We start from the raw sequence: 24,566 nt of genomic DNA, 5'->3' as shown, positions 1-24,566 counted from the left end.
CGCCCTCCGGCTGCTGTATGTATTGGAAACTCCATTCATGGAATAGCCTCTTCTTCTTTTAGATGAATTTGTGGACTAAAATGCACAGAGCGCCCTCCGACTTCAAGGATGAATTGAAAACACTAGCGCTCATAGTAATGACAATGAATATTAAGTTAATATAACTCCTCTGTATAGAAAATTGACATAAGCATATGAGAATCCAATATTTCTCCAAATGTGCATGCTTTTAAACTAAAAGCCTATATTCAGACTCTTTGCATCACAGAAATACATTATATTTTAAAGTATAATATAAAACCATTACTTTATATTGTAATAATATTTTTCTGTATGTTTCATATATCATAATGAGCTTGAGACATCACAGGTTTTTTTTCACAGCCTACCTGACTGAAATGCCTCATTAATATGCAAGTCATTTCAGCTCATTACTATCCAATTCTTTTGTCTTCTCAGGTGAGAATGGCCCATTTTCAGTGGTGATTCACGCCTCCTCGCATACTGTGTTTCTTGGCAAAAAGTGTCTTACAAAAACTAAATCAATATATTGTTTTATATGAAGGAGTAGGCAGCATAATTTTTACATAATTTTGAAGCAAAAACTCTAGTCTACAACCTCCAATACCCTAAAGTCTTATGAACACAGATTTATTATACTTTTTTTGGCCTTATTTCAGTGACTTAAGTTTTTTGTTTTTTCAACAACCACGCATAAATGTTATTCCTTCAAAAACACAAACATGTACATACATGTTCCTCACATATTATTGTAGCCTAGTTTGTGCTGAATACAGTGTAATGACACTTTTTCCATTAATATGTTTATGAACAACTGAAAAAAGCACAAATGTCAGGGCATGTCAAAAGTTCTCCAGGCCCCAAATCAGCCTCAGACTCCAGAGGGTTAAAGCTTTTATTTCTTGCAAGAAAGGTCAGACAGGTCATACAGAAACACAAGTAGCTGCAGAGTGTAAGACCAAGAACGAAAGCTTCCCCTCACTTTTATATTTCTAACCTCCAAGGCCGAAGCCTCTGTCCTTTTACCATATTTGGAACATCCCTTAGTGGCTGTAACTTTCCACACATTGTTAGCACAGACATGTTTTAAACATACATCTTGAATTTCCCCATACTATGTTAAACACTACCACTTAAGCAAACATCATATCATGTTCCATAAGCATCATATTTCACAAGAATACAGGTAAAAAGCATATGAAAATTTAAAATTTCCACAACAATTCAAACTTGAATTAAACTCTGTTCAATTTAATTTAAATGAGTGAATAGAATTACAGAATGGGAAGAAGGGAGAAAATGGGACAATTCAGAGGCACTTGATTCAAATTTGAATTAAACTTTGTTCAATTAAATTTAAATAAATGCACAGAGGAACAGCATGGGACAAAGAGAGGAGAAAGCCTTCCCTATTTGTGAATTTCCCTAAAGGGACTTGCTTCTTGATAAGCAAAATGCCAACTGATTGACACTACTTAATTTTAAATTAAAATTAAAGGTGCCCTCGAATGAAAAATTGAATTTATCTTGGCATAGTCAAATAACAAGAGTTCAGTACATGGAAATGACATACAGTGAGTCTCAAACTCCATTGCTTCCTCCTTATGTAAATCTCATTTGTCACTATTTTCATTTTTAAACACTTGCAGTCTGTATAATGCATAAACACAACTTCATTCTTTATAAATCTCTCCAACAGTGTAGCATTAGCCGTTAGCCATGGAGTAAACTTCAAATTCATTCAGAATCAAATGTAAACAATATAACAGTATACAATACTCACATAATCCCACGCATACATGCCACATGCATGATGAACACTTTGTTAAAATCCATTTGAGGGTTATATTAGCTGTGTAAACTTTGTTTATGCACTGTTCAAGGCAAGCGTGAGCTCCGTGGGCATGGAGCACGAGAATTAAAGGGCCAGTAGCCCTGAATCTGCTAATTTATAATGATGCCCAAAAATAGGCTGTTAAAAAAATGAATTGAAAAAAATCTATGGGGTATTTTGAGCTGAAACTTCACAGACACATTCAGGGGACACCTTAGACTTATATTACATCTTTTTAAAAAAAAGTTCTTGGGCACCTTTAAATGTTATTTAATTACATTTAAAATAAGTGTATAAAATAAGGGAGGCTTGGATGTGCGTGTGAATGTGACAATAACAAACAGGACACAGGACTAAGAGTGGATAAAATAGAACAGTAAGTCATAAAAGGAAAGAATTTCCAAAGTGAAAAAATAAAAATAGAAATAACTCAAGAGAGAAAAGACCAAAAAGGGAAATGAAATAAAACACAGTAGAACCAAAATAAAGTAAAATAGTGTAATGTACCTTACGGTCATTTATTAGCTCAATTAAATTGTTAAAGGGAATAAGAATTTAATCAACTGTAAATGATTCACTGTAAATGATTCAGAATTAATATTCAACACTTCATCAATTATTCTTCCAAAATTGAGGTAAGAGTATTTTACCAATTCTGGATAAAATATTATTCTGCGGCCAACAGTAACAATATTTTATTATGATTATTGTTATTATTGTAATTATTATATTATAAGCAAGAGGTAACTTGATCTTTTACGTTTAAGGCAGTAATTTGACACACAACACAAGAAACTCATATATGTGAAAATCAAAACAAGATTTATTGACTACTTCTAATGATTACAGGAAACTAAGGCTAAACACACACACACACACACACACACACACATACATACATGCACACACATTCGCGGAGTTGATGAGTTATGAAAAGTCCCAAGTTCAGTGCTAACTTAACTCATAACCTGAGGAAAATCACAAAAGCAGAGCTTTGGCTTGATTCTTTAGGTTTAAAGGAGTTTCACCAGTTTCCAGCAAGAGAGAGAGAAGTTTGCTTGTACCTGCGTTTACTGTGACAGCTGAGGTAGTCGGGTTGTTCCGTGACTCGTGTACAGCGGAATCCCGTTCTGGATTGGCTGTCTTTCAGGTGACGTCTTCCCGGGAAAGCCCTGTGGGTTGCGCGGAAGCTTTGAAGGATGTTGCTGTTCTGATCTGAGCGTCTGGCTTGAGCGGCTCTCTTCTTGGGAGACTTTGGTCAGATATTTCACAGAGGGTTTTGGAATCTGGATGTGACGGCTGTTGAATGATCAGCGGCGTGGCTCGTAGTTGAAATCGGCGGCTGTTTAGATGGAAAATCAGCCCTGATAAAGGATCTTCTCGACCTCTTCTTTTCAGCATGACCCAAGCAACTTTTCAGCCATGGTCAAAGTATTTCTGACCGACTTCTGACTTCCAGCTTCTGACTCTAAGCTTATTTCATATTTCTGACTTTAGCTTGTTCGGACAGCATAGTTTTAAAGGAGCAATTCTGGCTCCATCCTTCAGATGCGATCCTCCAATGAGACGTTGCTACGGAGATTAGACATGCCTCGTCTATTGTCTATTGATCACATCGCGTGATATCTGCAGAACATTCTCCTGTGTTATTAACAACTTTATAAAGTTTCAATATTTTCCTGATACTGAATTTCAATGTTTCATTCACACAGAATTACAGAGAATTATAAATTCTGCATTTAGAGCTCAAACACGACACACTTCTTACACACATATTACTAGACTGACCTAATTAAAAACAATGATTATAAGAGAAAGAAGAATCACATGATATCAAGTGTTATTCTGGATATAGTTAATACTTTAAGTAATCGACAATTGTCCCTTTTAAGATTCAAGATTGAGTCCTTAAGCATAGTTTAAACTTTGACCGGAGTCACGAGTGACCGGGTCAGGATGGATTGCTCAAACAAGGGAGGTATTGATAGGACAGATTCGTCTTTAAATCCGTTGATGGGTGTTTTCCTGTTCCGTCCGATAGTACAAGAGGGTTTTGTGAGAGAATCAATAGATTTAATGTGATCAGACCCACGTGATAGGTTCTGATTAGTTTATTGCTGATGAGCAAAGAAGTCCTTTAGACAGAGTCCTTTGTTAAAAGAAGTCGCATCATCACTTCTGTTAAGGCTAGGTTTTTCCTGTCAGGAAATGGATCTTTTGGACCAAATGAAGCTTTGTTCAATCATGCCTCTGGCTGATAAAGCCATTTGGTAACGTCTGTCGAACGGGTCCCTACAATAGAATAGAATAGAGTAAATCTGTGAACACAGGAAAACAACGCAGGGAATTGACTTATCTGGGGCGTGTCCACATGGGGGAGCACTTCCAGAAAGTGAATTATCTGGTTGGAAGGACAACTTAATTTTAAATTACAAATTTAAACATGTTTAAATCAAATTTAAATCAGCAAACCACATTCCAAAAAAAAAAAAAAAACGATCAATAAGGATAACCATCAAAACAAATTACTTTTACAACTCCAAGCAGACTAGAGCAGCAAAAGATAATATAGAGACGATTCAGTTCAAAGTATGGAGAGCAGCTTTTACTCAGAATGTACACACGGTGGCGTCAATGAGTCCACACAACCAATAAGTAGGGAGGGGTGCCACACCTGAACAGACTGCCCTCTGGCGTCTGGTCAGAGTTACTGCATCCACCTTCTTTAATTTGTGATATAAAAAAAGAGCACGCCTGTAGGGTCCTACCCTTTACGGCTGATTTAACTGCACGATCACGATTACAACTATAGAACCTCAGCGGATTCTTTGGTGCCAGTTTACTGGACACAAATATGTAACGTTTTACTCACGGGTACACAACTTTGGGAATCAGTCCCTTTTGTGCAAACTTTAGTGCACACGGCACAAATATGTAACTTTTGTGGGATTGCTTCGCTGCTGTTACGGGTCACGTTGCATCAGGACGTGACCAGCTCCAAATTCTTACATCAATCGTTAAATCAGATAGACTGCTTTCTGCTTAAAACATTAAGTTTAAAACATTGCCCGCATTCTCCACCAAATATCTGTAGCGGTTTTGTACAGTAATTAATTAATTTATGAGTTAGATATATGAATATAATAAAGCTTTATGATTTATTATTATGCATATATCAACCCAAGGGGGAATTAAACATATATTGTGAATTAATTACAACGAATCATAATCAATTACATATATGATTAGTTCTGGTTTAATAATCGTTGTCCAGCAAACCTTTAAATCCTCACGGAATTATCGAAAGGAAGATTTTTCTCTGGCCACAAGAAAGACTTCCTATTCAAGCATCCAAACGTAAAGCAAGGATATAGGATCAAAACGTTAAAGTGACCTGGTTTTTGTTGAAGGAGCAAGAGAACAATCGAGCATGAATAATGTGTTTAATATATGAAAACTACTAGTACAGAGATTATACGTCTAAATACAGAATATACAAATATATACAAAAGGGAAAGTAGAGACAGGAAAGGAAGGATGGTCAAAGAATGGCAAATTATGACAGTTAACCCTTTTGAGAGCCAGCACAGAAATCAGTTTAAACAAATTTCAGATAAATTAATACTTGCATATGGTTCAAGTCGGTATGCAGCAGAGTTTCAATGCGCTTGGCTTGGTTGGTCCTTTCCGAGAGGGTTTCTCTGGTGGGGTTTTCAAACAAGGTTTAACTGACACGTAAGATGACATAGAAGAAAGAAGAGAGAGAGTCCAAGGAGATGGTCGTCCCGGAAGGAGCTGAGCGCGTGATGACAGTGCTGTCACCTGAGGCAGTTCAGGGGCAGTCGAGAGACAATCGGGAGACAAAGGAAAAGCATGTGTCATTTGCTTTTATGGAAAAATCAAGCGAAAACACCTCCTGAGTTGGAACGGCCAATAGATGCGTAGCACTGTATGGCGGGCAAAGTTTCTTTGTCTTGTCTCCCAGCTGAATTTGCATGATTTATGGCTATCAGATCGGATTTCGAGATGGAGTACTTTCTTCACAGTATTATTAAATAAATAGAACAATGCATTTTATATTTTATAATAATGCGTTATATTTTAAGAATAGCTGTACATACAATCTCTTAGCATGTTTGTGTGTTTTTGTGTGTGTGTGTGTGTGTGTGTGTGTGTGTGTGTGTGTGTGTGTGTGTGTGTGTGTGTGTGTGTGTGGTGTGTGTTGGAATGTGATCTGGCCCTTTGATGTCCCAAGAGCTAGGAAATGGGGCCCTCTGCTTTACCTCGGAGGGTAACAAAAATGTCAGAGTGTCTGTTTTTTCTGGACCGGCCGGAGCCGAAGTCAGATTACAACACAGTCCAGCATGCGAGAAGCATCCTGAAGATTCCAGATTTTATTGACCTGATAAGTGTGCATATGTTACATTCACTTGTTCCCTCATGAGCTACTCAGTTACGTTGGTTTGTTTACATCAGTGTGCATGCTTCTTTGACGCCGCATACAGTGGTGTTGTGCATTTTATACAGTTGATGGGGAAGGCATTCATAAAATGTAATATAAAAATTTGAATAATTCATAATAAATAATTATTCTCTGTATTTTTAAGTGCCCACGATAACAATATAGTCCATATTCATTATCGTGATATATCGTATTACCAAATATCGGCACATGTCTAGTTACTACATTCCCCAAAAAGCCTGCAAATTCACTCAAAAAAGCATTATTAAACTGTGGGGGTCGATTTGCCATGTCTATTAGAGACATTTGGACCTCAAAACTCTTGTAGACATCATAATGATATCATAATCATAATCGGGATAATGTGGCCATGAAAGGTTTTTAAAAAGTTTTTTGATGAGTTTTTAAAAACAACAGCCAATCCTCCCCCACGACCAGAGGATCGCGAAGAGTTAAAAAATTAGCAGTTTTGAGGAACAGGTTCAGAAAAAGGACTTTAGTCCAAGTTTCCGTCATAAACAGAAAATCCAGATTTGGCAATGTGTGCATGTGTGAGTGGGTTTGTCTATATCACACTCTTGATGTTTTAGTGTCATCCATTCACTGCTGTGTACTTTTTTCAGCATTGTGGTTGATTTGTAGATTGTACACACAAAAATTATCTGAATTCTTGTTTTTTTGTCGATTTCCCATTAATTTCCTATGGTCGGTCATTTTTGACCGAATACCACAAGTGTGACTTTTTTTTTTATGACCACTTAGCCTGCTCGAATCTTGCCCTCAGATTTTTTTGTGTGTGTGTTCACATTCCCAATGCCATAAGTCACCAAGTTTCGTACCATTCTGATGAAGCTGTGTTTTTTAAAAATTGAAAAGTGACCAAAGAGGACCAGAGAGTAGATCATGTGCAAAACTTGCCACTCCCATTGGCACATTTGTGGAATTGCGCTCTCACGTTAATTGACCCTTTGCAGGGAGTTTGATTGACAGGCGATCTAACCAATCATAATGCCAAATCCGCCATTATGTCCGACAAAGCAGTCAGGGGAGTTAGTAAATTAAAGGATCAGTCACTTTTAATAAAATTTTCCTGATAATTTACTCACCCCCATGTCATCTAAGATGTTCATGTTTTTCTTTCGTCAGTCGACAGGAAATTAATTATCCTTAATTATTAAATGTAATTAAGATCCGGAGTGCTGGATCTTAATTAATGCGACACTGCCTCGATTGTGCAAGAGACAAATACCTGTGCAGTGTGAAGCCTGTGTATAGTGCGGACGGACGCAATGTGGTGATGTGAAGCCAATTTGCGAAGTTTGAGAGGGAAAGAGAGAGCTTGCGCAGATCCACTCATGCTGTTTGTGAAATTACGTCTCACAGAAAGTTTTCAAATTACTTTGCAAGTTATTTAATAAAGAAATATGAATTGGATCTCACCTTCAGAATTATAATTGTTTTACCCGCGCTGGACAGAGATTGAGATGGCGCCGCTGCATGTCATTTGCTCTCACTTCAGCTGTGTGTCTTTTTGCATTGTCAGCATGAGATCAGGTTTATGAGATTGACCTCTTAATTTGCCACTGATCCAATCATTAGAAGCGATTGTCGGCCGATAGCGATCGGTAGTCAATCAAATGGAGCACCCTTACAAGCCAGAGGCGACAGTTTTCATAAGTAATAAAAATGATTAGTTAAAAACTTACACCTGCTTGTCTTAGTCACAGAGACAAGAACATTACTGATAGGATCAAAAGCTAGACTTGCAAAGTGTGCTAAAAAGGAGGCTGTGAGCGCAGCTGTATACATGCATACCACCCTGGTTGACCTCTGTTGCTTCATAGACCTGGTGAGAAGCAAACAGATAGCGTGATAATATAGCTTTCTGTAATTTTGAATTAAAGGATGTGGGGAAAAATACATTAGCATAGCTGTTTCAGGAATTAAAAAGACGGATATTGTGTTAATTACGTTAATTATTATTAATGCGTTCAACAGCAAATAGTAATAATAAATATTAACTCATTTTCACAGCTCAAATATGTTTTTATTGTAGGACTTTTTTTTTTTTTTTTTTTGCCTGTCCATGTGCCAATAATGCGTCGCCATTGGTTGCTGGTTGGTGCTTGTGGCTGGGTGCTGCTCATCCTTATGTTCGTCAGCAAGTTCATCAACTTCAGCTTCAGAATACCAGGTGGTATGTGTTTTTCACATTATGTCAGCATTTCTGTGCAGAGAGATTGGTTTAAAGTTTCTACCTATGTTGCATTTGTCATTTAAAAAGTCCCACAACATGCATGTTTATATTCACTGTCCATAAGGCAGTCTGACAGTTTCCCCTCAATAAATTTTCAGACTTTGCTGGGAGGGCAGACATGTTTGTTTGGACCATGCCATCTGTTACAACAAAACTACCTTCAGTCCAGAGGCCAGACAAGGAAGCATCACAGCCATATATATTGGTGAGACAGTTTGTCTGTGTACAGAGGGTTTACTTATTTGTTTTATTCAAAATCAATGAATTTAATTGTCAAGAATTACATATGATCTGTTTTTGGGTGTCATGTTTATGTGCAAGTGTGTTGACTGCATGTGTTGTGGCTGTTAGTCCTCAGTTAGTCCCTCTGTGGTGGAGCCCATAGACTGGCAGTCAGTGAATGAGAAGCGTCTGGAGCTGTTATCAACTGTTTGCAGAAATTCATCTCTTTGGAACCTCACCCACACAAATGTGCGCAAGTTTGTCTTGGACCGCATTTTTGTGTGTGACAAGCACAAGATTCTCTTCTGTCAGACACCCAAAGTTGGAAACACACAGTGGAAGAAGGTTCTAATTGTCCTAAATGGTGAGAAATGTCTTCAGGTTAAATAACTTGTACATTTGATAAATCTAAAATTAACCAAAATAAACCAAATTAGACCTGTAAAATTAATTCAGCATCCTGTTTTATTTATTTAAACTTTTAACTGTATATCTTTCTTGAACGTAAAGCATTTTTTGTGTGTTTTAGGAAAGTTCTCAAAGGTTGAAGCTATACCAGAGAACTTGGTTCATGACCATGAAAGAAATGGTTTACCTCGCCTGTCCTCTATGACTGACACAGAAATTCATCAAAGGTTTACATAAGTTCACCTTACAATTTTTTTTGTAAAGATATGTTTCTTGGGAAATAAATGTTACTAAAGAGGGCTCAACAATCAACATTATTATTGATTAATTGATTAGCTGGCCAGTAAGATTTTTAGATTTTTACTTGCCCTTCCAACATTTTCAGTGGGCTTGCCAAAAAAGAATGATCAGTTTTCATTTTAAGCAATGCATTTTTTTCTAGAAATGCTTATGCTAAGTTTTCATTACAATGTTTTGTTCATTTAAACATATTTTTGTTGTTTACGAAAAGAAAACGTCTCGGTTACGTATGTAACCCTCATTCCCTGGAGGAGGGAATGGAGACGTACGTCAGTAGTGACCGACGAATTGGGATATCGCTTAGAGAGCCCTATCAGCTTTGTGTGAACTAAAACAAGCCAATGGAATTGGCGTGTGATATTTGCATAATGCGCACTGCCTCCAACAGGTGTATATAAATAGGAAGCAGATGCAATCGCACTCTGTTTTTCGCTGAGGAGACAACTGGTGTCCGCACTACAGCGATGGTACAGAAACTGTGGTGACGGGGACGTACGTCTCCTTTCCCTCCTTCAGGGAACGAGGGTTACATGCGTAACCGAGACGTTCCCTTTCAGTTGGTCACTTTCGACGTACGAAAGTAGTGACCGATGAATTGGGATCCCAACTAAAGCGCCACAGTTACAAAACCCCTTCCAGTGCTCAACGCGGAGGAATTTACGTGGGAATACACATATGGACTGGCCTGGAAGGGCAGTACGCATATGGAGTCCCTGGGACGGCTCTACCTGGTAGGGAGAGACTACGTCTGACAGGTGACAGCAGAGCTGGCTCTGCTAAGGGAAGACACGGGCTCACCGTAGGGAGTTTAACCGTGGACAATTACACATATGGGACCGCTCATGTAGAGGAGTCACAACATATGGACCCTAGCCATCAGACAACGTCAGAGACGGATGTAGGCCTGGCATCAGACACTCCGCAATGCACGTATCCGGCCCAGGGGGCGGGAATGGCATTGCAAGCCGACACTTAGAGCAGGTTCAATGCGTCTACCGACTAGTGGAAGCGAGTACACGGGAAGATACCGGCTCTACACGTAGGCTATAAAACCTAGCGAACGTGTTAGGTGTCGCCCAGCCTGCAGCTATCTGTCAGCGAGGCGCCATGAGCCAGCGCCCAGGAAGAGGCCACTCCTCTGGTGGAGTGGGCTCTCAACCCGAACGGGCAAGGCACACCCTGGGAACCATACGCCAGGGTGATGGCATCCACTATCCAGTGGGCCATCATCTGCTTGGAGACAGCCTTTCCCTTCTGCTGGCCTCTGTAACAGACAAAGAGCTGGTCTGAGGTCCTGAAGCTTCGCGTTCTGTCAACATACACATGCCGAGCGCGGACGGGACAGAGTGAAGCTAGGGCTGGGTCTGCCTCCTCCGAAGGCAGCGCTTGCAGGTTCACTACCTGATCTCTGAAGAGAGTGGTAGGAACCTTGGGCACATATCCAGGACAGGGTCTCAGGATGACGTGAGAATCACCAGGCCAGAATTCCAGGCACGATTCATCGACCGAAAATGCATGCAGATCCCCTACCCTCTTAAGGGAAGCCATTGCAACCAGAAGGACAGTTTTAAGAGACATTACTTTCAGGTCGACTGATTGCAAAGGCTCAAAGGGATGACCCTGGAGAGCTGAGAGAACCAGGGTCAGATCCCAAGAGGGTACAGAGGAAGGGCAAGGAGGATAGTCTCCTTGCCCCCCTCAGGAACCTGACGATCAGATCGTGTTTCCCCAGGGACTTACCGCCCACTGGAAGGAGCTCTATCGGAAGTGATGGTGTCTACGACCGCTTGCGGGAGATCACTCAGAACCTCCGCATCCCGTCCAGGGACCACACGTGGAGGTTCCACAGGTCGGGACGCGGGTGTCACAGGGTGCCCCGTCTCTGAGTCAGGAGGTCCTTCCTCAGAGGAATCGGCCAAGGAGGGGCTGTCGCGAGAAGCATCAGGTCCGAAAACCAGGTCCGAGTGGGCCAGTACGGTGCCACTATCAGAACCTGCTCCTCGTCCTCCCTGACCTTGCACAGGAGCTGTGCGAGAAGGCTCACTGGAGGAAGCGCATATTTGCGTAGGCCCCGGGGCCAGCTGTGTGCCAGGGCATCCGTGCCGAGCGTGCCGCCGGTCAGGGAATAAAACCATTGGCAGTGGGCAGTCTCTGGGGAGGCAAACAGGTCTACCTGGGCTTCGCCGAAGTGCTGCCAGATCAGCTGGACCGCCTGAGGATGGAGCCGCCACTCGCCCGCAAGTGGAGGCCGCCGTGAGAGTTCGTCGGCTGCACGGTTGAGCACACCTGGGACATGAATGGCACGAAGCGACCTCAGATGCATCTGACTCCATAGCAAGAGATGGCGGGCGAGTTGCGACATGCGACGGGAGCATAGACCACCTTGATGGTTGATGTACGCAACGGCCGCAGTGCTGTCTGAGCGGACCAGTACGTGCTTGTCTGACAGCAGCTCCTTGAAGCAGCCCAGTGCAAGACGTACTGCTAGCAACTCCAGGCAATTGATATGCCAATGCAGCTGAGGCCCCGTCCAAAGACCCGACACTGCATGCCCGTTGTACGTGGCCCCCCATCCCATGCCTGGACACTTGTTCGAGGGGTACTCCGGCCCGCAGGAACGAAGGATCTGACCACCGGATTAGGGAGCGACGGCAGCTCGGTGTCACAGGGACACGGAGCGTGTCGCGCTGCCACGCCCATCTCGGGACCCGGCCGCGGAGCCAGTGTTGAAGCGGCCTCATATGGAGCAATCCGAGCGGCGTGACCGCGGCTGCAGATGCCATATGCCCCAGGAGCCTCTGAAAATCTTTCAGTGGGGCCACTGTCCTACGCTTGAGCGAGCTCAGGCAGTTCAACACCGACTGGACGCGCACCTCGGTGAGAGTCCGTGTGACCGAGTCTAGCTCGAGACCGAGATAAGAGATCCTCTGCCCAGGGGCGAGTTTGCTCTTGTCCCAGTTGACCCGAAGACCCAACCGGCTGAGGTGAGCTAAAACCATGTCCCTGTGTTCGCACAACTGCTCTCGCGAGCTGGCCAGGATCAACTAGTCGTCGAGATGGTTGAGAATACGAATGTCTTGTTCCTTGAGGGGAACAATGGCCGCCTCCGCAACCTTCGTAAAGACGCGGGGTGACATGGCCAGCCCGAAGGGTAGGACTTTGTACTGATATGCCCGACCCTCGAACGCAAACCGTAGGAAGGGTCTGTGTCAAGGCAGAATCGAGACATGAAAGTATGCATCCTTCAGGTCGATCGCTGCAAACCAATCCTAGATGGACAGACATCACAAATTCCCCCCGGCCCTCCTCCGGGGGTGGGAGAGATGATGGAATACTCTCCCGAAGAGCAGGAACCTTCCACTCCAGGGCCGTGACTTCCTTGACCGCTTACCACCTGGCTTGGCAGAGACTGGCTGGGCACCATGTCCGCGACCGGCACCCTGCTGTTTGGCCGGTGTAGGCTGCTGCTTCGCCGACTTAGCAGGGGCGGAGGACTACACAGGCGGGCGCCCTCGGCGACGAACAGGCTGAGGCTGAGCCACAGGCGGCTGGGTGGAGGCAGCAGCGGACCGCCGTGGCATGACGTGTTTGATGGCCTCAGCCTGCTTCTGTGCAGCGGAGAACTGTTGGGCAAAGCTCTCTACTGCGTCGCCGAAAAGGCCGACCGGAGACACGGGGGAGTCCAGGAACCGATGTTTATCAGTTTCCCTCATGTCCGCCAAGGTCAGCCAGAGGTGGCGTTTCTGGACTACCAGAGTAAACATCGCATGACCCACAAAGCGCGCTGTCACCTTCGTTGCCCGGAGAGCAAGGTCAGTGGCTGCGCGCAACTCCCCAAGCAACTGTTGGTCAAGCCCTTCCTGGGGCATTTCCGATAGCGCTTTTGCCTGGTAAACCTGCAAAAGGGCCATGGCATGCAGGGCGGAGGCAGCCTGTCCACAGGCTCTGTAAGCCTTCTCAGTCAGACCGGCTGAGAACTTACAGGCCCGGGACGGGAGGCGCGGCTCACCACGCCAGCCAGTGGCCGTTGGACACAGCTGCATCGCAACAGACCGCTCGACTGGTGGGATCCTCGCGTATCCCCTGGCTTCCCCGCTGTCCAGGGAGGTGAAGGCGGACGAGGGACCAGGCCTTGCACGAACACTATACGGTGCTTGCCAAGACCTGGTCACCTCATCGTGCACTTCCGGGAAGAAGGGCATTGCGGCGGGACGCTGGTTTTGACCAATGCGACCCCCCCCCCCCCCCCCCCAAGTACCAATCATCCAACCAAGATGGGCCGGGGCAGGGTGGAGGATTCCACACGAGCTTGACATACTCAGCGGCCCGGGAAAGCACAGCCGTCATCTTCCTCCCCCGAGGACTCTGGCTCACCCTCCGATGCAGACATCGACATCTGCTCCGCTGCAGGCGCACCAAAGGTAATGGCTGGACAGTCCGTAGAGGGCCTAGTGGAAACCAACGGCGTCACGATCGGTTGCAGTGCTGATGAGGCGGCAGGGGCCCGCGGAGCGGTGCTCGGCGGGGAAGCCCTAACCGTGATCCTCAAGTCACCCTTCCTATACGCAGCAGAACCGTCACTCTGACCGGAGCCGGAAAAAACAGTCGAACGGGGCATAGGGGAGGGGACCCCCGCTTCCTGAGACTTCAGGAAGGAGAGTCTAGACCTCAGCACTGCGATAGTCATATTCCCGCAATCCACAAAAGCTGCTTCAGCGTGCTGAACGCCCAAACACAGCGATGCAGCGATTGTGCCAATCAGCAGGGACCAGGATACGACCGCACCCAGTAACGCACAGACGAAATGACATACTGTCAGGGTTCGTCTGTAAAGCTCTTTTAGAAGGGGAACAGTCAGCTCACTCATGCTGAAGCGATCACTGGAGGAACCAGCCCAAATCGCAATGCACAGACAGGTGGAAGATTTGAGAGTTGCTGTTAAAACAGCAGTTGAGAGCTTTTAAGCTCAGGCTCCCCGGAAGCTTGCGACCTCGCTGAAGTGCCTTGACTGCCAACACAAAACAGCGCTGTTTCTCCTCTTCTGAGGCAGTTTTAGTTTCACCTTGTGAAAGTCTTCTTTGAAGCAGGACACCAGTGTTTGGTTCCGAAGCGAAAGACAGAATGCGATTGCATCTGCTTCCTATTTATATACACCTGTTGGAGGCGGTGCGCATTATGCAAATATCGCACGGCAATTCCATTGGCTTGTTTTAGTTCACACTAAGCTGATAGGGCTCTCTAAGCGATATCCCAATTCGTCGGTCACTACTGACGTACGTCGAACGTGACCGACTGAAAGGGAACGTTTTTTACGGCTGTATTGTAACTCCATAAATTGCTCACACTTTTGCTGAAAAATTGCTGTGTATTTGTTTCTTACACTGGCTCACCAGTGTAAGAAACACACCATCCTTATTGTTGAGCCCTGTTAAACTTTACCAAAATAAGAAAAACAATTTTGAGACATGGTACAAAACAAATTACAGATCTGCAAACATAAATTGTATGTACTAGTGTTGTCACGATACTGGAATTTCAAACTTCGATACGATACCTTGAAAAATATCAATATTTAATACCATATTCAAAACCAGAGGGAAAACTTCCATATATACTGCTATACAGATAATTTGGTATTATCTCATAATTGTTTGATAATTTGGTTAATTTTGTTGTAATAGCTTGCACACAACACAGGAAGGCTTTATTTGAATCATTGAACTACATTTACAAAAGTAAACAAGTAAACATTAAGTAATAAAATAAGAACAAATAAACAAATTGCAAACAATAGCACAAATAAAAACAATAGAATAAAGAGAAAAATTAAATAAACATGGCTTTAAGTTTTTCAGGTGGGTCTATTCAGGTAAGAAACACTACAGAAATGAAAGTAATCAAATGTAATATAAAACCGGATAGTTTTCATTGTGAAAATTAAATACAGATTAATGGTTACAATTAAAGTTACAAAAGTTATCCAGTTGAGCAGCAAGTGATTTTCTCTGTTTTTTGTTCTTTGATTAACATGACAGATAGCAGCAGGTTTATTAGGCTGCTGTCACTTTGCTCTTTTCTTTACAACAGAGCTTATGTATCCAATATACTGTTACACAGCTTGCATTTTCTCTCAACTGTATTTACCGGAATACTCTGCAAGATTGGCATTTTGATATAATTTTGTACGTTTAAGTGCAATAAGCCTGAAAAAAGAAATCACGTTGGTACTTGAGAGCTGTTTGAGAATGCCACTTATATAGATCAGTGGTGCACAAGCTTTTGGTAGGAGCGCGAAACCTGCGGGAATGACTAAAATTATGCACAATACAAGTACTATTGAACCGGAGCTAGTGGTGAAAAGGATCACTTAAGACAAATGTAACTTTGCTTCCCATTCCAAGATCACTTTAAGTACTTTGATACCACAGCAAAAATTCCTAACTAATAGAGTTCAGATATTATTAAAGACAAGTGATCAGGCAGTAAAAATAAAAATATACAAATTAAAACAGGGATAAATACTATAGAACAGGTAAAAATAATGATAGGTCTTAAAAAAAGTATTACTGTACAGATATGTAATAATATAAATATAATTGTAATTACACTGCATGCATAGTGTTCACTGGATAAATTAAATATAGATTAATTATTATTAAAGTGGTTTTGTTGTTTGACAATTAATGATATAGCAGTTATTTTTAGGCTGCTGTCACTAAATGCATGGAACCAATGTGATGAAACATCTGATTTCTTTCACAAGTTTTCTCAACTGTTTAGCTTCAGTTAAGACTTTATAACCGACTCTATACAAGAATACTTGTCGAGACAGTGATTTTGAGATTATTTTTTATGTATGTGTTCGTTCAAGCTCAAGGAGTTGCGAAACAGCTCGATTATGCGTTTGCGTGCCATCTGAAAGGCGCCTTTGTGAGTGTGCGTGTTTTGAATGTGTGCATACAGAAAATGTGCGATTGTGAATTTTGCCTCTTCCTGCATTTGAATTTAGAAAACACTTTAGTGTTTTAAGTTGGTAAGACTTACAAACACGTGCAAGTAATAAACTTTTACTATATAATGCCTAAATGCAGTTAATCCGTGAATCATATGTGTTCCTGACCGTGGGGCCTAGTTTGTACGGATCATGGTTCAACCACGATCCGTTGCACCCCTAACCACAGCTAATGTTACGAGTTTGTGGCAATTGGCCTGTCAGAGAGAAATGAGAGTGAGAACTACACAGGGGTAAAAAGTACCCCATGTGTTCCATGAAATATACTTTCAAACGTAAATTACCCCAAGCATTACTCACCCTCAAGTCATCCTAGGCTATGACTTTCTTCTTTCAAACCATTTTTGCTTTGCGGCAGGGCACATTATCCTTCTGAAAGAGGCCACATCAACCAGGGAATACCGTTACCATGAAAGGGTGTACATGGTCTGCAGTAATACCTAGGTGGTACGTGTTAAAGTAACATCCACATGGATGGCTGGACCCAAAGTTTCCCAGCAGAACATTGCCCAAAGCATTACACTGCCTCCACCTTCTTCATATAGTGCATCCTGGTGTCATGTGTTCCCCAGGTAAATGACGCACACGTACCCAGCCATCCACATGATGTAAAAGAAAACGTTATTCATCAGACCAGGCCATCTTCTTCCAATGCTCCTTGGCACATTCGGCGGTGGACAGGGGTCAGCATGGGCACCCTGACTGGTCTGCGACTATGCAACTGTGTATTCTGACACCTTTCTATCAGAACCAGCATTAACTTCTTGCGCAGTTTGATCTACAGTCGCTCGTCTGTTGGATCGGAGCACATGGGCCAGCCTTAGCTCCCCATGTGCATCAATGAGCCTTGGCCGCTCATGACCTTGTTGCCGGTTCACCACTGTTCTTTCCTTGGACCACTTTTGATAGATACTGGCCTCTGCAGACCAGGAACACCCCACAAGATTTGCAGTTTTGGAGATTCTCTGATCCAGTCGTCCAGCCATCACAATTTGGCCCAAACTCGCTCAAATCCTTACGCTTGCCCATTTTTCCTGCTTCTAACACATCAACTTTGAGGACCAAGTGTTCACTTGCTGCCTAATATATCCCACCCACTAACAGGTGCCATGATGAAGACAGTCTAGAGTTTTTGCTTCACAACGATGTAAAAATCATCCTGCCCACTCAGACACATAAAACAATGTATTAATTTTAAATGTTACATTTCTAAGACATTTCTTAAATTTCTAAGAAATGTCTAATTTCTAAATTTTTCTAAATTTCTAAGACACTTTTTGTTTAGACAGGCCTTATGCAAAGAGGCGTGAATCTTCATGAATAATGCTGAGATTCACACCTGAGGAGATTAAGGAGATTAAGACAATGCCCCTAATGTGCTGCATAATGAGCCATTCAGTGAGGAATGTGACTGAGTAAACTAAGAATGCAGTGACAAAAGAAATATATAATTTTTTAGTTTGTAGTTTATTTAGAATATAGTTAACTATATAAATGAGAGTACACAGTTATACTTGGAAATAAATCCTGTTCAAAGATACATGTGAACATCACATACCTGGCATTTGGTGTTTCTGCACTGTTGAAAAAAAAAAAAAAAAAAAAAACTTACCTGCATCCAGTCAGTGATCTCAGTATCATATGCATGCAGTCCAATGTGGGCAAATATCTGGTCACTATTAGAGGTGGGTAGAGTATCCAAAAACTGTACACAAGTAAAAGTACAAGTACTTGTAGAAATATTTACTCAAAGTAAAAGTTAAAGTAATAATCTTAATAGTTACTTGAGTGAGAGTAAAAAAAGTATCCAATGAAAAACTACTCAAGTAGCTAGTTACTAGTTACTTTGTATGTATATACACTACCGCTCAAAAGTTTGGTATCAGTAAAATTTTTAATGTTTTTAAAATAAGTTTCGTCTGCTCACCAAGGCTGTATTTCATGCAGAGTACAGTAAAAAAGTAAAAACAGCACAGTAAAAACAGTAATATTGTGAAATATTATTACAATTTAAAATAACTGTTTTCTATTTTAAAATATTTTAAAATGTAATTTATTCTTGTGTTGGCGAAGCTGAATTTTCAGTATCATTACTCCAGTCTTCAGTGTCACATGATCCTTCAGAAATCATTCTAATATGCTGATTTGCTGCTCAAGAAACATTTATTGTGTACAGTTGTACAAAGTATTTGTGTACACTATTTTTTTTCAGGATTCTTTGAATAGAAAGTTCAAAAGCATTTTGAACAGCATTTGAATTATAATCTTTTGTACGTTATTCATCATGTCTTTACTGTCACTTTTGATCGATTTAATGCATCCTTGCTGAAAAAATGTATTAATTTCTTTTCAAGAAAATAAAAATAAAAATTCTTACTGACCCCAAACTTTTGAAGATATAGTGTATAGTGTATAATGTTACAAAAGCTTTGTATTTCAGATAAATGCTGTTCTTTTGAACTTTATATTCATCAAGGAATCCTGAAACTGTTTTCAACATTGATAATAATCAGAAATGTTTCTTCATTTCTTCATCTTTCATTTCTTCATCTTTCTGAAGGATCCTGTGACACTGAAGACTGGAATAATGATGCGGAAAATTCAGCTTTGATCACAGGAATAAATTACTTTTGTAAAATACTACATTCAAATAGAAAACGGTTATTTTAAATTGTAATAATATTTCACAATATGTTTATTACAATAAACTAAATTTTTAATTTAATAAATGCAGCCTTGGTTAGCAGAAGAAACTTCTTTTAAAAACATTAAAAATCTTACCCATCCCAAACTTATGAGCTGTGTATGTCGCTATGTAGCCTATACAACAATACAATAGCATGTTATTAAGATGGATATTTAAATTATAATTATTATCATAATTAGATATCTTTGCAACAAACACAGAAGACACTAGCATTATTTTTGGCACCTGTAGCCCAATTATCATTATTTTGCTTTGTATAATAATAACATTTGGAAGAAGAAGGAGAGAAAACTTTTTACATATGCTTGCGCTCATAACTGCTGAATATCTGAACAAAAACAATGATCAAATACACATTGATGGATCTTCTTCCATCTGTTCTCCAAAATGTAATCAAATGTATATTTCTGCAGGTGCGTCTATGCAAAGGCTTTAACACTCTGAGGTCTGAAAGCGCGCCGGCGCGTTTTGCAGTTTTTTTTTCACATTGCAGCAAAACAGACTTAAAATACTCCGTCATTTTTTGTCATAGAGACATAAGTAATATATCAATTGAAAGTATAGAATGTTTTCTTTTATTTATATACACTCAAAGTAAAAACAAAATGTTGTGCTTTTTGTAAAATAAAGAAAACTAACATGATGCTTGATCTCTCCTCTCCCTCTGAAAGAAGTCCAATCTGATAGTTCTCAGAAAATTAACTGTAACTTAGTGAATACTAATCACAGAAAAATTTAACTTATGTCTAAAAAAACGTTAAGATGTCAGGTTTTAAATCATGTAAGTCAAATCGAAAACAAACCTTCTGTGTCTATGTAATCTGTATGAAAAGAGAGCCATGTCAGAAATCCGTGATTCAGCTCATTATCCGCTAATGCGGCCACGCCCACAGAGCCAGCGCTATTCAGACGCAAATTCAGAGGCAATACATGCATTCATCGTCTCAATCGTGTATTTATTGTCTTGAAAAGTGTTTATCTGGATGTAAAAGTCATGGTTAGCGATCTCTAGAAGACATGCAGTTAGTTCCTGTTTACTTTTCTTCTATGGATGAATTTTAGATGAGTTTTTGTTTCTTTAGCGCCCTCCTGCTGCTGTATGAATTGGAAACTCCATTCATGGAATAGCCTCTTCTTCTTTTAGATGAATTTGTGGACTAAAATGCACAGAGCGCCCTCCGACTTCAAAGATGAATTGAAAACACCAGCGCTTATAGTAATGACAGTGAATATTAAATTAATATAACTCCTCTGTATAGAAAATTGACATAAGCATGAGAATCCAATATTTCTCCAAATGTGCATGCTTTTAAACTAAAAGCCTATATTCAGACTCTTTGCATCACAGAAATACATTATATTTTAAAGTATAATATAAAATCATTACTTTATATTGTAATAATATTTTTCTGTATGTTTCATATATCATAATGAGCTTGAGACATCACAGAAGGTTTTTTTCACAGCCTACCTGACTGAAATACCTCATTAATATGCAAGTCATTTCAGCTCATTACTATCCAATTCTTTTGTCTTCCCATTTTCAGTGGTGATTCACGCCTCCTCGCATACTGTGTTTCTTGGCAAAAAGTGTCTTACAAAAACTAAATCAATATATTGTTTTACATGGAGTAGGCAGCATAATATTTACATAATTTTGAAGCAAAAACTCTAGTTTACAACCTCCAATACCCAGAAGTCTTGTGAACACAGATTTACTATACTTTTTTTGGCCTTATTTCAGTGACTTAAGTTTTTTGTTTTTTCAATAACCACGCATAAATGTTATTCCTTCAAAAACACAAACATGTACATACATGTTCCTCACATATTATTGTAGCCTAGATTGTGCTGAATACAGTGTAATGACACTTTTGTCATTTATATGTTTATGAACAAATGAAAAAAGCACAAATGTCAGGGTATTTCAAAACTTCTCCAAGCCCCAAATCAGCCTCAGACTCCAGAGGGTTAATTTTCAAGACGAACAGGTTGCCGGTGCCGCCACTGCACTACCCACAAATTACCTAGGGGCGGAGGTGTTTATTTCATACTGTAGCGTTCTCAGGCAATAACGAGACGTGCTATTGAAAAGGGGTTTTTATTTGGGCTGTTGTAGGCCACAACCCACGCCGTACACACCCCGACTTGAACAGAGAACTGTACTTATAACAGGTAATGCTGTTAATGATAACAAAACTCTAAAACTTCCTGGTATACGGCTGCGTTGACCTTGGACCTCAGAAAACACAGTGGACCAACACCAGCAGATGACATGGCACCCCAAACCATCATTGACTGTGGAAACTTTACACTGGACCTCAAGCAACGTGCATTGTGTGCCTCTCCTCTCTTCCTCCATACTCTGGGACCCTGATTTCCAAAGGAAATGCAAAATTTACTTTCATCAGAGAACATAACTTTGGACCACTCAGCAGCAATCCAGTCCTTTTTGTCTTCAGCCCAGGCTAGACGCTTCTGACGCTGTCTGTTGTTCAAGAGTGTCTTGACACAAGGAATGCGACAGCTGAAACCCATGTCTTGCATACATCTGTGCGTAGTGGTTCTTGAAGCACTGACTCCAGCTGCAGTCCACTCTTTGTGAATCTCCCCCACATTTTTGAATGGGTTTTGTTTCACAATCCCCTCCAGGGTGCGGTTATCCCTATTGCTTGTACACTTTTTTTTTTTACCACATCTTTTCCTTCCCTTAGCCTCTCTATTAATGTGCTTGGACACAGAGCTCTGTGAACAGCCAGCCTCTTTTGCAATGACCTTTTGTGTCTTGCCCCCCTTGTGCAAGGTGTTAATGGTCGTCTTTTGGACAGCTGTCAAGTCAGCAGTCTTGCCCATGATTGTGTAGCCTACAGAACTAGACTAAGAGACCATTTAAAGGCCTTTGCAGCTGTTTTGAGTTAATTAGCTGATTAGAGTGTGGCACCAGGTGTCTTCAATATTGAACCTTTTCACAATATTCTAATTTTCTGAGATACTGAATTTGGGATTTCCCTTAGTTGTCAGTTATAATAATCAAAATTAAAAGAAATAAACATTTGAAATATATCAGTCTGTGTGTAATGAATGAATATAATATACAAGTTTCACTTTTTGAATGGAATTAGTGAAATAAATCACCTTTTTGATGATATTCTAATTATATGACCAGCACCTGTATATGCGGATAGCGGGTGAACACGGAGTGAATTTTAGGTGGGAGCGGGAGCGGGTGCGTGCGCAATAGAACCATTGCGGGAGTGAGTGGGAGCGGGACGAAAAAAAACTGTCCCGTGCAGACCTCTACATTAAACTCCTTGTCATCTGCAACACAGTAACATTTAGAACGTTACAATACTTTTTGAACAATGGTAGCTTATTTAATGTATAAATTAGGATATATGTCCAAAACAGCGGTAAAGAAATGCTACATACTTTGCTATCGTGGTGTAATTAGGCTAATGTTAGGTTGTAAAATGTAGGCTATTGACTGTATGAATTGAAATCAAATGAAATCGATACCTGTGGAATTGTTCACAGACAGCATACGTAGTACAAATAATAAAGATCTTCATCGCTGACAAACAATAGGACGTATTTGCAGATTTGTTTTTAATTGACTACAGGTCCACTGTAGGTCCACTGCCACTCACTCAGAGTGAGAAACCGCTTCAAACGATTCAGTGCGTGCAGAAACTGAACAAATCATTCAAACTGATTCGCGAACCAATTTAGACAGTTTTGCCAACTTGTTTGATCAAGTCTTGGAACAGAATCGATTCAAAAGAGTGATTCATTTGTGAATGGGGCATCATTCATGAAAAAAAGAGACAGCGCGGCACTTGGAATAAACTACGCAATTCTTAACATGCACAGCATTAAAATAAAGTAACGAGAGGAATGTTGCCCAATGTAGTGAAGTAAAAGTACAGATTTTTCATTAGAAATGTACTCAAGTTAAAGTAAAAAAAAAATGGATTGAAAAATTGGTCCACTGTGTTTTCTGAGGTCCAAGGTCAACACAGCCATATACCAGGAAGTTTTAGAGCACTTCATGCTTCCTGCTGCTGACCAACTTTATGGAGATGCAGATTTCATTTTCCAACAGGACTTGGCACCTGCACACAGTGCCAAAGCTACAAGTAACTGGTTTAAGGACCATGGTATCCCTGTTCTTATTTGGCCAGCAAACTCGCCTGACCTTACAAAATCTATGGGGTATTGTGAAGAGAAAGATGCGATATGCCAGACCCAACAATGCAGAAGAGCTGAAGGCCACTATCAGAGCAACCTGGGCTCTCATAACACCTGAGCAGTGTCACAGACTGATCGACTCCATGCCATGCCGCATTGCTGCAGTAATTCAGGCAAAAGGTGCCCCAACTAAGTATTGCGTGCTGTACATGCTCATACTTTTCATACTTTTCAGTTGCCCATGATTTCTAAAAATCCTTTCTTTGTATTGGTCTTAAAGGTGCCCTAGAACGTCTTTTTAAAAGATGTAATATAAGTCTAAGGTGTCCCCTGAATGTGCCTGTGAAGTTTCAGCTCAAAATACCCCATAGATTTTTTTTAATTAATTTTTTTAACTGCCTATTTTGGGGCTTCATTAACTATGCACCGATATATAGGTTGCGGGCCCTTTAATTCTCGTGCTCCCCTGCCCCCGGAGCTCGTGCTTGCCTTAAACAGCATAAACACAGTTCACACAGCTAATATAACCCTCAAAATGGATCTTTACAAAGTGTTCGTCATGCAGCATGTCTAATCGTGTAAGTATAGTATTTATTTGGATGTTTAAATTTGATTCTGAATGAGTTTGATAGTGCTCCATGGCTAACAGGCTAATGCTACACTGTTGGAGAGATTTATAAAGAATGAAGTTGTGTTTATGCATTATACAGACTGAAAGTGTTTAAAAATGAAAATGGGGACGGCTCTTGTCTCCGTGAATACAGTGAGAAACGATGGTAACTTTAACCACATTTAACAGTACATTAGCAACATGCTAATGAAACATTTAGAAAGACAGTTTACAAATATCACTAAACATATCATGTTATCATGGATCATGTCAGTTATTATTGCTCCAACTGCCATTTTTCGCTATTGTTCTTGCTTGCTTACCTAGTCTGATGATTCTGCTGTGCACATCCAGACGTTCTGCACTTGTCTAATGGCTTGAACATGAGCTGGAATATGCAAATATTGGGGGGGTACACCCCGACTGTTACGTAACAGACGGTGTTATGTTGAGATTCGCCTGTTCTTCGGAGGTCTTTTAAACAAATGAGATTTATATAAGGAGGAGGAAACAATGGAGTTTGAAACTCAATGTATGTCTTTTCC

The 24,566-nt window shown here is 41.0% G+C and overlaps 1 protein-coding gene across 8 annotated transcripts in view; it reads left to right on the top strand.

The window, feature by feature from the left end:
- Window positions 1–24,566, top strand: part of chst10 (carbohydrate sulfotransferase 10) — a 155,879-nt gene that overhangs the window by 82,048 nt on the left and 49,265 nt on the right. For 7 of the 8 annotated variants that reach the window (XM_067403667.1, XM_067403665.1, XM_067403662.1 and 4 more), the window contains exons 2-5: window positions 8,374–8,514; window positions 8,673–8,779; window positions 8,926–9,160; window positions 9,326–9,431. In XM_067403667.1, coding sequence (XP_067259768.1) covers window positions 8,415–8,514; window positions 8,673–8,779; window positions 8,926–9,160; window positions 9,326–9,431 — 548 coding nt within the window. In that variant the 5' untranslated portion in view covers window positions 8,374–8,414. The remainder of the gene's footprint in view (window positions 1–8,373; window positions 8,515–8,672; window positions 8,780–8,925; window positions 9,161–9,325; window positions 9,432–24,566) is intronic. The other variant, XM_067403668.1, reaches the window with a different exon arrangement.

The sequence above is a fragment of the Chanodichthys erythropterus genome, chromosome 12 (assembly GCF_024489055.1).
Source record: "Chanodichthys erythropterus isolate Z2021 chromosome 12, ASM2448905v1, whole genome shotgun sequence".
Lineage (NCBI taxonomy): Eukaryota > Metazoa > Chordata > Actinopteri > Cypriniformes > Xenocyprididae > Chanodichthys > Chanodichthys erythropterus.
The sequence above is the reverse complement of the archived record's forward strand: the minus strand, read 5'-3'. Positions and strand labels throughout refer to the sequence as shown.